General features: G+C 47.5%; 1 protein-coding gene across 1 annotated transcript in view; it reads left to right on the top strand.

Annotated features, from left to right (window-relative positions):
• Window positions 1–1,205: 1,205 nt before the first annotated feature.
• cops8 (COP9 signalosome subunit 8) overlaps window positions 1,206–12,374 on the top strand; it is a 33,327-nt gene continuing 22,158 nt past the window's right edge. The window contains exons 1-2 of the mRNA XM_033023636.1: window positions 1,206–1,464; window positions 2,675–2,745. Coding sequence (XP_032879527.1) covers window positions 1,384–1,464; window positions 2,675–2,745 — 152 coding nt within the window. The 5' untranslated portion in view covers window positions 1,206–1,383. The remainder of the gene's footprint in view (window positions 1,465–2,674; window positions 2,746–12,374) is intronic.

The raw sequence follows: 12,374 nt of genomic DNA, 5'->3' as shown, positions 1-12,374 counted from the left end.
GGGAGTACAGATGAGTTTTTAGTCTCGACTTAAAAGAGTCAATGGAGGGGGCAGTTCTGATGGGGAGGGGGATGCTGTTCCACAGTCTAGGAGCTGTAACCACAAAGGCGCGGTCACCCCTGAGCTTATGCCTAGACCGCGGGATATTCAGCAACCCCAAGTCGGCTGATCTGAGGGACCTGGAGGTGGAGTGGTGGGTGAGCAGACTTTTAATGTAGGTGGGGGCAAGCCCATTGAGGGCTTTGTCGACATAAAGGAGGATCTTGAAATGTATTCGGAACCACACAGGGAGCCAGTGGAGAGAGGCCAGGATCGGGGTGATGTGGTCCCTTTTTCGGGTGCCCGTCAGGAGTCTCGCTGCGGCGTTTTGGACCAGTTGCAGGCGGGACAGGGAAGATTGGATGATGCCAGTGTAAAGGGAGCTGCAGTAATCTAGGCGGGAGGAGATAAATGTGTGGATGATCTTTTCGAGGTCATCAAACTGGAGGAATTGTTTTATTTTAGCTGTCGTCCGAAGACGTCTTGTTGAGTCTCATTGTCCTTAACTCGTTTACACCGAGCACACAGCTAACAACATGTAGGAATGAACTGCAGATGCCAGTTTAAATCGAAGATAGACACAAAATGTTGGAGTAACTCAGCGGGACTCCAGCTTCTCTGGAGGTGATGTTTTGGTCAAGACCCTTCTTCAGGCTCTTTCTCCAGAGATGCTGCCTGTCCCGCTGAATAACTCCAGCATTTTGTGACCACACAGCTAACAATGGCTTGTTTACTTCATCATCGTTAATGGGCCTGTCCCACTTAGGCAATTTTTTTGGGCGACTGCCGCAAAATTTTCAACATGTCGGTGACAGTGGCGACAATTTTTGCTGTCGTAGGTTGTTATAGGTTACTGCCGGGTGTTGTAGGGTGAATTCCAGTAAAACTAGTCCCTGGCAGTCAATAGACAATAGACAATAGGTGCAGGAGTAGGCCATTCGGCCCTTCGAGCCAGCACCGCCATTCAATGTGATCACGGCTGATCATCCCCAATCAGTCCCTAAAGAGTCTAAAGAGTCGCCTAAATGGGACAGGCCCATTAACTTTTTTGCATATCTTTCATTAATTTGTTCTATACTCCAGCTTTGTGTTATTACTTGGGGCTGCTTGATTTCAGCTGATCACCAACCTTGGCTGCAGGGCGACCTCCCGGCGCCAGGGCGGCGCTGCTGCTGCGCGGCCGCTCGCCTCCTCCCCCCCTCCCCCCCTCCCTCACTCCCTCGCTGGCTGCGGCCTGCAAGTGGAAGCAGAGACACAGAGAGAGAGACACAGACACAGATAGAGGTGGAGCAGCAGCAGCAGCAGCAGCAGCAGCGTCAGGCGCGGGCGGGCGGACAAGACAAGATGCCGGCGGTGGTGATGGCGACCGGGAAATCTGTGGGTTTCAGCAAACTCCTGGAGCAATGCGAGACCCAGGAGCTGGATGTGAGGGCCCGCAACCTCCACCCCCCACACACACACACACACATTCACTCTGTCCTCTCCACTCCCCCTCCCTTCCCTCGTCCCTCATCCCCCCCCCCTTCTCCGATCTCTCCCATGTCGCCTCATCCACAGAAACATAGAAAATAGGTGCAGGAGGAGGCCATTCGGCCCTTCAAGCCAGCACCGCCATTCATTGTGATCATGGCTGATCATCCCCAATCAATAACCCGTAGAAACATAGAAACACCCCTCTCCCCCCTTCTCCCCTCTCCGCCTTTCTCCCTTCTCCCCCCTCACCCCTCACCCCCCTTCTCCCCTCTCCACCCTTCTCCCTCCCCCTCTCTCCTCTCTCCCCCTTTCTCCCTCTCCGCTCCCTCCCCCATGTCCCCTCATACCTCTTCTTCCCTCTCCCCATTTATCTTCTCCCCTCTCCCCCCTTCTCCCTTCTCTTCCCCCCTTCTCCCCTCTCTTCCCCCCCTTCTCCCCTCACCCCCCTTCTCCCCTCTCTTCTCCCCTCACCCCCCTTCTCCCCTCACCCCCCTTCTCCCCTCACCCCCTTCTCCCCTCACCCCTCTCCCTCACCCCCCTTCTCCCCTCACCCCCCTTCTCCCTCACCCCCCTTCTCCCCTCACACCCCTTCTCCCCTCACCCCCTTCTCCCCTCACCCCCCTTCTCCCCTCTCCCCCCTTTCCCCCTCACCCCCTTCTCCCCTCACCCCCCTTCTCCCCTCACCCCCCTTCTCCCCTCTCACCCCTTCTCCCCTCACCCCTCTTCCCTCTCCCTCCCCCATCTCTCCCCTGTTCCATCATCCCTCTTCCCCCATCTCCCCTCTCTCTCCCTTCTCCCCTCTCCCCCCTTCTCCCCTCTCTTCCCCCTTCCTCCCCTCTCTTCCCCCTTCCTCCCCTCTCTTCCCCCTTCCTCCCCTCTCTTCCCCCCTTCTCCCCCTCTCTTCCCCCCTTCTCCCCTCGCCCCCCTTCTCCCCTCTCCCCTCTTCTTCCCTCTCCCTCCCATCTCTCCCCTGTTCCATCATCCCTCTTCCCCCATCTCCACTATTTCCCCTCTCTCTCCCCCCCCACCCCTCCACCAAAACTCCCCTACCCTGGTGATTGATCTTGCATTATTTCGGACCTCTTTCCTCTTCATTTGGCTGCATGTAATAAGTAATTTCATTTTTCACTGATCTTCACACCCCTTTACCTTGAATTTGCAGGCTCCTGGTGGAATAGCAACGCCTCAGGTTTATGCCCAACTGCTTGCTTTATATCTCCTGCACAATGACATGTGAGTACTGACAGATGAACTAACTGTGCACATAAAATCATCGTTATTTTCCTCTGTACTAGGAGCAAGTAATTGAGAACATTTTCATTATCAAGATTTTTAAAAGCCTTTTGAAGTCTAATTAAGTTCTTTGCACTCTATCCATCCTAAGTATACAGTTTATAATATATTTTGAAACTTTTGTATCATTTTATGTTTAGACTGTTATTTAGGTTGTATATTCCAATATTTACAAATCATATTGAATTAGGATTAGATATTGAAGATTATTGCCGTGGACAATTTGAAGGCCTGATTGAAAGGTATAGTATAATAGAACTCCAATAATCTGTAATTCAACTATTGGTGGTTCATTGGCTATTACGAACGAACCGAAAGGACAAAGAATATATACAGCTTACCAAACAGGTGTATTTTAGAAAGCACCTTTGACCTCTGCGAGCGAGGAGGTCTACTCATTCTTTAGTCAGAGAATGGTAGATCTGTGGAATGGAGTTCATCATCATCATCGACGTTCACTCGAAATGAGTGTGACTGCCCTCTCCTCTCCATAAGGTCGTCTACTTGTGGGTTTGCAGATGTCTGTAGAGGCCGATCCGCGATCCACACACCTTGGTGCAACATGGGTAGTGGAGACTGGCGGTGGTTGGTAGTCGTCGAGCCCCTTTCTCTCTCTCCTTACGGTGCTGTCGCTTTGTCTCTGCGACACGGTGTAGTTCCATTTCGTGAAGTGCAATCCAGGTTAGCCGGGAAGTGGTGTTGGGTAAATTGAATGGATTAAAGGCCGATAAATCCCCAGGGCCAGATAGGCTGCATCCCAGAGTACTTAGGGAAGTAGCTCCAGAAATAGTGGATGCATTAGTAATAATCTTTCAAAACTCTTTAGATTCTGGAGTAGTTCCTGAGGATTGGCGGGTAGCAAACGTAACCCCACTTTTTAAGAAGGGAGGGAGAGAGAAAACGGGGAATTACAGACCAGTTAGTCTTTCATCGGTAGTGGGGAAACTGCTAGAGTCAGTTATTAAAGATGGGATAGCAGCACATTTGGAAAGTGGTGAAATCATTGGACAAAGTCAGCATGGATTTACAAAAGGTAAATCATGTCTGACGAATCTTATAGAATTCTTCGAGGATGTAACTAGTAGCGTGGATAGGGGAGAACCAGTGGATGTGGTGTATTTATGTGGGACTATTATCTAAATGGTGGCCGATTAGGAAAAGGGGAGATGCAGCGAGACCTGGGTGTGATGGTACACCAGTCATTGAAAGTAGGCATGCAGGTGCAGCAGGCAGAAAAGAAAGCGAATGGTATGTTAGCTTTCATAGCAAAAGGATTTGAGTATAGGAGCAGGGAGGTTCTACTGCAGTTGTACAGGGTCTTGGTGAGACCACACCTGGAGGAGTATTGCGTACAGTTTTGGTCTCCAAATCTGAGGAAGGACATTATTGCCATAGAGGGAGTGCAGAGAAGGTTCACCAGACTGATTCCTGGGATGTCAGGACTGTCTTATGAAGAAAGACTGGATAGACTTGGTTTATACTCTCTAGAATTTAGGAGATTGAGAGGGGATCTTATAGAAACTTACAAAATTCTTAAGGGGTTGGACAGGCTAGATGCAGGAAAATTGCTCTTGATGTTGGGGAAGTCCAGCACAAGGGGTCACAGCTTAAGGATAAGGGGGAAATCCTTTAAAACCGGGATGAGAAGAAATTTTTTCACACAGAGAGTGGTGAATCTCTGGAACTCTCTGCCACAGAGGGTAGTCAAGGCCAGTTCATTGGCTATATTTAAGAGGGAGTTAGATGTGGCCCTTGTGGCTAAGGGGATCAGAGGGTATGGAGAGAAGGCAGGTACAGGATACTGAGTTGGATGATCAGCCATGATCATATTGAATGGCGGTGCAGGCTCGAAGGGCCGAATGGCCTACTCTTGCACCTAATTTCTATGTTTCTATGTTTCCTGCATGGATTTCCTCCAGGAGCTCCTGTCCTGTGCAATTTGCTCCCAGTTGCTCGATGTGATGTGGAATTTCTTCAGACTGTTCTTGATGTTGTCCTTGAAGCGTTTCTTTGCCCGCCGGGGGCTCGCCGGTCTTCCTTCAATTGAGAGTACAGGATTTGTTTAGGGAGACGTGTGTTGGACATGCGGATGACATGGCCAGTCCATTGAAGTGGGTGCTGCATTATTGTGGTGGTGATGCTGGTCATGTTGGCTTCCTCCAAAACGCTGATGTTGGTGCGTTTTTCTCCCAGCTGATCCTCAGAATCTTTCGTAAGGATCTTTGATGGTACTGTTCCAGGGCTCTCAGGTGCTTGCTGTAGGTGGTCCATGACTCGGCTGCATACAACAAGGTGGAGAGGTCAACGGCTCTGTAGACCAGCAGTTTTGTTTGGGCCTTTAGGTCTCGGCCTTCAAAGACTCTTTTCCTGAATCTGGCGTAGGCTCCGCTGACACAACTCAGGCGATGGTTGACCTCAGAGTCGATGTCAGCTTTTGAGGAAAGAATGCTGCCAAGGTTGGGGAAGTGGCCAACGTTTTCAAGAGTGGTGTCGTCCACTTTTATAGTGGGCTGGGTAGACGGCTGGTTGGGTGGAGGTTGATGTAGGACCTGGGTCTTCTTGATATTTAAGGCTAGGCCCATGGCTCTATATGCCTTGACAAAGGCATTCAGGATGCCCTGGATGTCTTCTGCAGAGTGTGCTGCAATGGCACAGTCGTCCGCGTACTGAAGCTCCATGATGGCAGTGTTACTGACTTTGCTCTTGGCCTTCAACCTCTTAAGGTTGAAGAGCCCACCGTCAGTACTGTAGAGGATTGGGATCCCCTGTGGCAAGCTCTTCACCTATAAGGTGAAGTATGGCAGCAATGAAGACGACAAACGGGGTAGGTACGATGATGCATCCCTGTTTGACCCCCGTTTCCATATTGAAGGGCTCGGACAGAGCCGCAGTTGCTGAGCACTGTGACAAATGGAGTTACGCCAGCCATGATTGAATGATGGAGAGGACTTGATGGGCCGAGAGGCCTAATTCTGCTCCTATCGCCTATGATCAATCAGGCCAGGCAAATCAGTCCCAAAAAATCATTTTCTTCAATGATTCTGCAGGTGATATCTGCCACCTTCCCAGACCACTCACTGGGATCCTGCACCCTCTTCCTGATTCTCTTCCTGATTCACTGGAAAATTCATTATTCTAATCTATAACATTTAATGAAAAAGTGAATTAAATATATAACGCATAACTATATTTTGCACACTATCTATTGTACTTAAGTTTGATTAAATTGTTTTTACGTGTAGTATGTGCATGCTAAACACAAATTTTCACTGTACCTTAGATAGATCCAAAATGCTGGAGTAACTATTTGTTGAGAAGGAATGGATGACATTTCAGGTCAGGACTCTTCTTCAGACAGATGAAGAAGGGTCTTGACCCGAAACGTCAGCTATTCCTTCTATCCAGCGATGCTGCCTGTCCCGGTGAGTTACTCCAGCATTTTGTGTCTATCATCGGTTTAAACCAGCATCTGCAGTTCCTTCCTACACTTTCCGCTGTACCTTGGTACACATAATAATAATAAACTTAAACCTAAACTGGTGGCATGGTGGAGCAGCGGTAGAGTTGCTGCCTTACAGCACCAGAGACCCGTGTTTGATCCGGACCTTGGGTGCTATCTGCACAGAGTTTGTACGTTCTCCCCTTGACCTGCATGGGTTTTCTCCAAGATCTTCGGTTTCCTCCCACACTCCAAAGACGTACAGGTTTGTAGGTGAATTGGCTTGTTATAAGTGTAAAAATTGTCCCTAGTGGGTGTAGGATATTGTTAATGTGCGGGGATCGCTGGTCGGTGCAGACTCGGTGAGCCGAAGGGTCTGTTTCCATGCTGTATCTCTAAACTAAACTGAAACCAAAGGCCCAATTGGGTCAGATTAAAAAGGTTTTTCTGTAAATTGAGATGTTCATATTTATTGACTTGCAATATTCATTGCACATGGAACAGCACAGCATAGTTACAGTGACTAAATAATAATAATAATACATTTTATTTATGGGCGCCTTTCAAGAGTCTCAAGGACACCTTACAAAAATTGAGCATGTATAGGAAAAACATGTAAGGGGATGAAATAAATAGTAGAGACATGACTAGTACACAAAGTAAAGACAGAATTCAATACAAAACACAGCATGAGGCAATTAATGCACAGATGAAAAGGGACGGGGACGTGGGGCTAAGGATAGGCAGAGGTGAAGAGATGGGTCTTGAGGCGGGACTGGAAGATGGGGAGGGACACGGAATTGCGGATCAGTTGGGGGAGGGAGTTCCAGAGCCTGGGAGCTGCCCTGGAGAAGGCTCTGTCCCCAAAACTGCGGAGGTTGGACTTGTGGATGGAGAGGAGACTGGCTGATGTGGATCTGAGGGACCGTGAGGGTTGGTAGGGGGAGAGGAGGTCAATGAGATATGTGGGGGCCAGATGGTGGAGGGCTTTGTAGGTGAGGACCAGGATTTTGTAGGTGATCCGGTGGGAGACGGGAAGCCAGTGAAGTTTTTTGAGGACTGGAGTGATGTGATGCCAGGATTTGGTGTGGGTGATGAGTCGGGCGGCTGCGTTCTGGACCAGTTGGAGTCGGTTGATGTAGGTGGAGCTGATGCCAAGGAGAAGTGAGTTGCAATAGTCCAGTCGGGAGGAGATGAAGGCATGGATGAGTCTTTCAGCAGCAGGCGGTGTGAGAGAGGGTCTGAGTTTGGCGATGTTGCGGAGATGAAAGAAGGAGGTTTTAATGACATGGCGGATGTGAGGCTCAAGGGAGAGGGTGGAATCAAAGATCACGCCAAGGTTGCGGGCCTGGGGAGATGGGGAGACAGTGGTGCCGTCGATGGTGAGAGTGGGGTTATTGATTTTGCTAAGTGTGGCTTTGGAGCCTATGAGGAGAAATTCTGTCTTATCGCTGTTGAGTTTGAGGAAATTATGTTGCATCCAGGTTTTTATTGCTGACAAACAGGAGTTGATATGGGAGAGGGGGGGGTTGTGGGGGGATTTGGTGCCAAGGTAAATCTGGGTGTCATCAGCGTAACAGTGGAAGTCCAGATTGAAGTGGCGGAGTATCTGACCAAGGGGGAGGATGTAGATGATGAAGAGGAGGGGGCCGAGTACGGAGCCTTGGGGAACGCCTTGAGTGACTGCGGCTGTAGCAGAGGTGTGGTTGTGGAGAGAGATGAAGTGGGATCTGTTGGAAAGGTAGGAACGGAGCCAGCTGAGTGCAGAGCCTTCAATGCCGAAATCCTTGAGTCTGGTGAGCAGGATGTTATGGTTCACTGTATCGAAGGCTGCGCTCAGGTCGAGGAGGATGAGGATGTTGAGGGAACCAGTGTCAGCAGAGGTGAGGAGGTCGTTGAGGACTTTGAGGAGAGCAGTTTCTGTGCTATGGAGGGGGCGAAAGCCAGATTGGAGGGGTTCAAGTAGGTTATACGCAAGGAGGTGGGAATGAAGTTGTGACGCAACGATACGCTCCAGGGTTTTTGAAAGGAAGGGGAGGTTTGAGATTGGGCGGTAGTTAATGAGAGAGGAGGGATCAAGACCAGGTTTCTTTAAGATTGGTGTAACGGCAGCAGTTTTGAAAGCGGAGGGGACAATTCCTTGGGACAATGAGGAGTTGAAGAGATTAGTGAGGTAGGGGCAGAGTACGGGGAGGCAGGACTTCAGCAGGGGAGTGGGGAGAGGGTCGAGGGAGCAGGTGGTGGGTTTGGAAGAGCTGATGAGTTTGGAGATTTCAATAGGGGTGACCAGGTCAAACTGGGAGAGGAAGCAGTGTGGAGGAGGGGTAAGGAGGTCAGTGGAGATGTTGAAAGGAGGGGCCGTGGTAGGTGGTGGAGTAGATGCTGAGGAGTCGGGTACAGGGGATAAAGATTGATAGATGGTGCTGATTTTATCAGCGAAAAAGTGATATAGTTCACAGTGATATAAAGCACATAGTTCTGGTGTAACTCAGCGGTTCAGGCAGCATCTCTGGAGCGGATAAGTGATGTTTTCGGCTGGGATCCTTCAGTTTCAAATTTTACTCAAGATTCTCGCATCTGCGGTTCCTTGTGCCTGCAGCAGATGTCAAGACCTTTGGCGTACTGTGTCTATGCCGATCATCATGAAAAGTTACACGAATCTCCTTTGCCTGCATGTGATCCATATTTCTCCATTCCCTTCATATCCATGTGTCTATCCAAAAGCCTCTTAAATGTCACGATTGTATATCACCCCATGCAGTGCGTTCAGGCAACCATTACTCTCTGTAATAATAACATTTGCCCCACACATCTCCTTTGACATTTTCACCGTGGGGGAAAAAGGTTCTGTCTGTCTCCCTATCTGTGCCTCTCATAATTTTATATTCTTCTGTCAGGTCTCCCTCTGGTTGCAGAAAACAATCCATTTGTCCAATCTGCCCTTATAGGTAATTCTCTCGAAACCACACAGTATTCCAGTGAACCTCTTCTGCACTCTCTTCAATGCCTCCACGTCCTTCCTGTAATGGGGCAAATAGAACTGGAAATGTGGCCCAACCAAAGTCCTCGAGGGATGCATCATGACATCCTGACTTGTACTCGATGCCCTGACAGATCAAGGCAGGCATACTTTATGCCGCCTTTATCACCGTCTACTTGTATTCCCACTTTCAGCTACAGACTCCCAAGATCCTGCTGTGCATCAATGCGGTTAAGGATCTTGTCATCAATTGCATCTTTTCCCTTTGTATTCAATCTTCCAAAAAGTAAAACATCTCGCACTTGCTCGGATTAAAGGGCAGCAAAGCTGGTTGAACTATGGCCTCACAGCACCAGAAAACCTGGGCTTGATCCCAACCTTGGATGTGTGGAGTTTGCACATTATCCCTGGGATGCATTGGTTTTCTCTGGGTGCCCCAGTTTTCTCCCACAAGCCCCAAAATGCGTGGGTTTGGAGGTTATTTGGGCTCTGTAAATTTCCCCCTAGTGTGTAGGGAGTGGACAAGAAATATCCTATCTATTGCAAGTGCTTATTTCTGTTCCACAGCTCCCACACCACTACTACTATTCATGAAAAAGGCAAGGACAGATGATTTTAAAATACTTAATTGAAATGCTATAGTCATTGGCATTTCTCAATTTGAATTTTCTGGAACCTCACTAGGTTTTAAATCATTCATGTGGTAACCAACCCACCCCTTCACCTATATATCCACTTGACCAATATCAGGTTTTGGCCTGGCCCCCAACCTCTTTCCCAGCTTTCTGCCCCCACCACAATCAGTCAGAACATCTTAAGATCATGTGATAAGAGCAGGAGTAGACCATTCAGCCCATCAAATCTACTCTGCCATTCAATCGTGGCTGATCTATCGCTCCCATTTTCCTGCCTTCTCCCCATAACCTCTGACACCCGTAAAGGGGGGCCGAACCAAAGCATCACCTCTCCATAGAACGTAGAACAGTTCAGCACAAGACGAGGCCCTTTGGCACACAATGTCTACGTCGAACATGGTGCCAAGCCCAACAGATCTGCCCGAACACAATCCATATTCCTCCATTTCCTACATATCCATATGTCTATCCAAAACTTTCTGAAATGGCACTATCATATCTGCTTCAACCACCATCCCTGGCAGTCATTCCAGGCACTCGCCAGCCACCCTCTGTATGAAACATAAACTTGTCCCGTACGTCCATCAAAATTTGACCCAGTCATGTTGTAGCTATACCCTCTAGTATTTGATTTTTTTAAATCCTGGGAAAAGGGTTCTGATTGTTTACCCAATCTATGCCTCTTATAATTTTATATACTTTATTCAGGCCTTCCCTTGACCACTGACATGTCATGTCACTATGAGTCAGAAAGGTCAGAGGACAAATGTTGTCAGGATGTAAAGGAATGAAGGACGAATAAAATAAAGTGTTTATGTTCAGTGGCCTTGAAGTGTGTTTATTATATTCAGATCAAGGCGAGGATCTGACTTTGGCGACGAGGATGAACTCGTAATTGTTTAGTTCAACTTTTGAAGCAGATATGGCATTTCCCAAAGCAGCTGGAATTAGAAGTTTGAATTTATTCAACCTGAATGGGGAGGCGAGTGTTGTGAGTACAAAGTTTGAGGCATGGATGGAGGAATTTTGACCTATGCAGATAGCTTAGGTCTGCTTGTTGAAGGAGCAACGCCGGTGTTGCTCACATGACGGAGAGCACTGTTATTGTAATGGAAAGCTAATGGAATGTTGGCCTTCATAACAAGACGATTTCAGTATAGGAGTTTCAGTATAGATTTCAGTATAGGTTCTTCTGCAGTTGTATAGGGCTCTGATAAGACCACATCTGGAGTATTGCGTGCAGTTTTGGTCTCCTAATTTGAGGAAGGACATCCTTGTGATTGAGGCACTGCAGCGTAGGTTCACAAGATTGATCCCTGGGATGGCGGGACTGTCATATGAGGAAAGATTGAAAAGATTGGGCTTGTATTCACTGGAGTTTAGAAGGATGAGGGGGAATCTTATAGAAACATATAAAATTATAAAAAGAGCAGACAAGCTAGATGCAGGAAAAATGTTCCCAATGTTGGGAGTGTCCAGAAACAGGGGCCACAGTCTTAGAATAAAGGGGAGGCCATTTAAGACTGAGAGTTATGAAATTGTGGAATTCCCTGCCACAGAGGGCAGTAGAGGCCAAATCACTGGATGGATTTAGGAGAGAGTTAGATCGAGCTCTAGGGGCTCAAGGGATATGGGGAGAAGGCAGGCATGGGTTATTGATTGGGGACGATCAGCCATGATCGCAATGAATGGAGGTGCAGGCTCGAAGGGCCTAATGGCCTCCTCCTGCACCTATTATCTATGTTTCTATGTCTATGTTTCTATGTACAGTGCTGGAACTTCAGTTTGGGAGACTTTCAAAACACTTCCAGAGCTGTTACTGCTTTGAAGAACCATTATGTGGTGCAAACAAATGCTACATTTCAATGACGTATTCCGGCAATCGACGCTATGAGAGGGGGAAAGCATTGCTCAGTTTGTCACAAGATTGCGTCAAGTTTCAGAAGGCTGTAACTATGGAGCTGAATTGGAGAATCAAATCAGGGATCAGGTTGTACAAAGTTACAAATCAAATGACTTAAAATGCAAGTTTAAAAAAATATATTTTTATTAGAAGCAAACATATTATGGCAAAGTATAGTTACATATAGTAAAAAAAACTTTTCATATACATCACTCATACAGTATAAACATTTTCAATTGTCGATTAATTTTGCTTCTAGTGTTTTTTTATATAGATAGAAAGAGAGAGAAAGAGAAAAAAGAATTACAAATATCAAAAAAGGGAAAAGATGGAATGAATTACTTATAATACGTCATTGGAGATAAGTTCGTAGATTATAAAGTATAACTTTTCATCTAATCCTGAGTTTAAGCTTCAGTTGGGTTTTCGTGCTGGGCCAGTCTATCCCTTCAAATAGTTAATGAATGGAGCCCATATTTTAACAAAAAGTTCTTGTTTGTCCATTAAGACAAGTCTAATTCTTTCTAGATGTAGGGTCTCCGACATTTCCACAGTCCACATTTTAATTGTGGGGGTTATAGGGCCTTTCCAAAATTTTAATATTAGGAAGTT

This window comes from Amblyraja radiata, chromosome 7, assembly GCF_010909765.2.
Source record: "Amblyraja radiata isolate CabotCenter1 chromosome 7, sAmbRad1.1.pri, whole genome shotgun sequence".
In the NCBI taxonomy this organism is placed as follows: domain Eukaryota; kingdom Metazoa; phylum Chordata; class Chondrichthyes; order Rajiformes; family Rajidae; genus Amblyraja; species Amblyraja radiata.
This window is presented reverse-complemented; position numbering and strand designations above follow the sequence as displayed.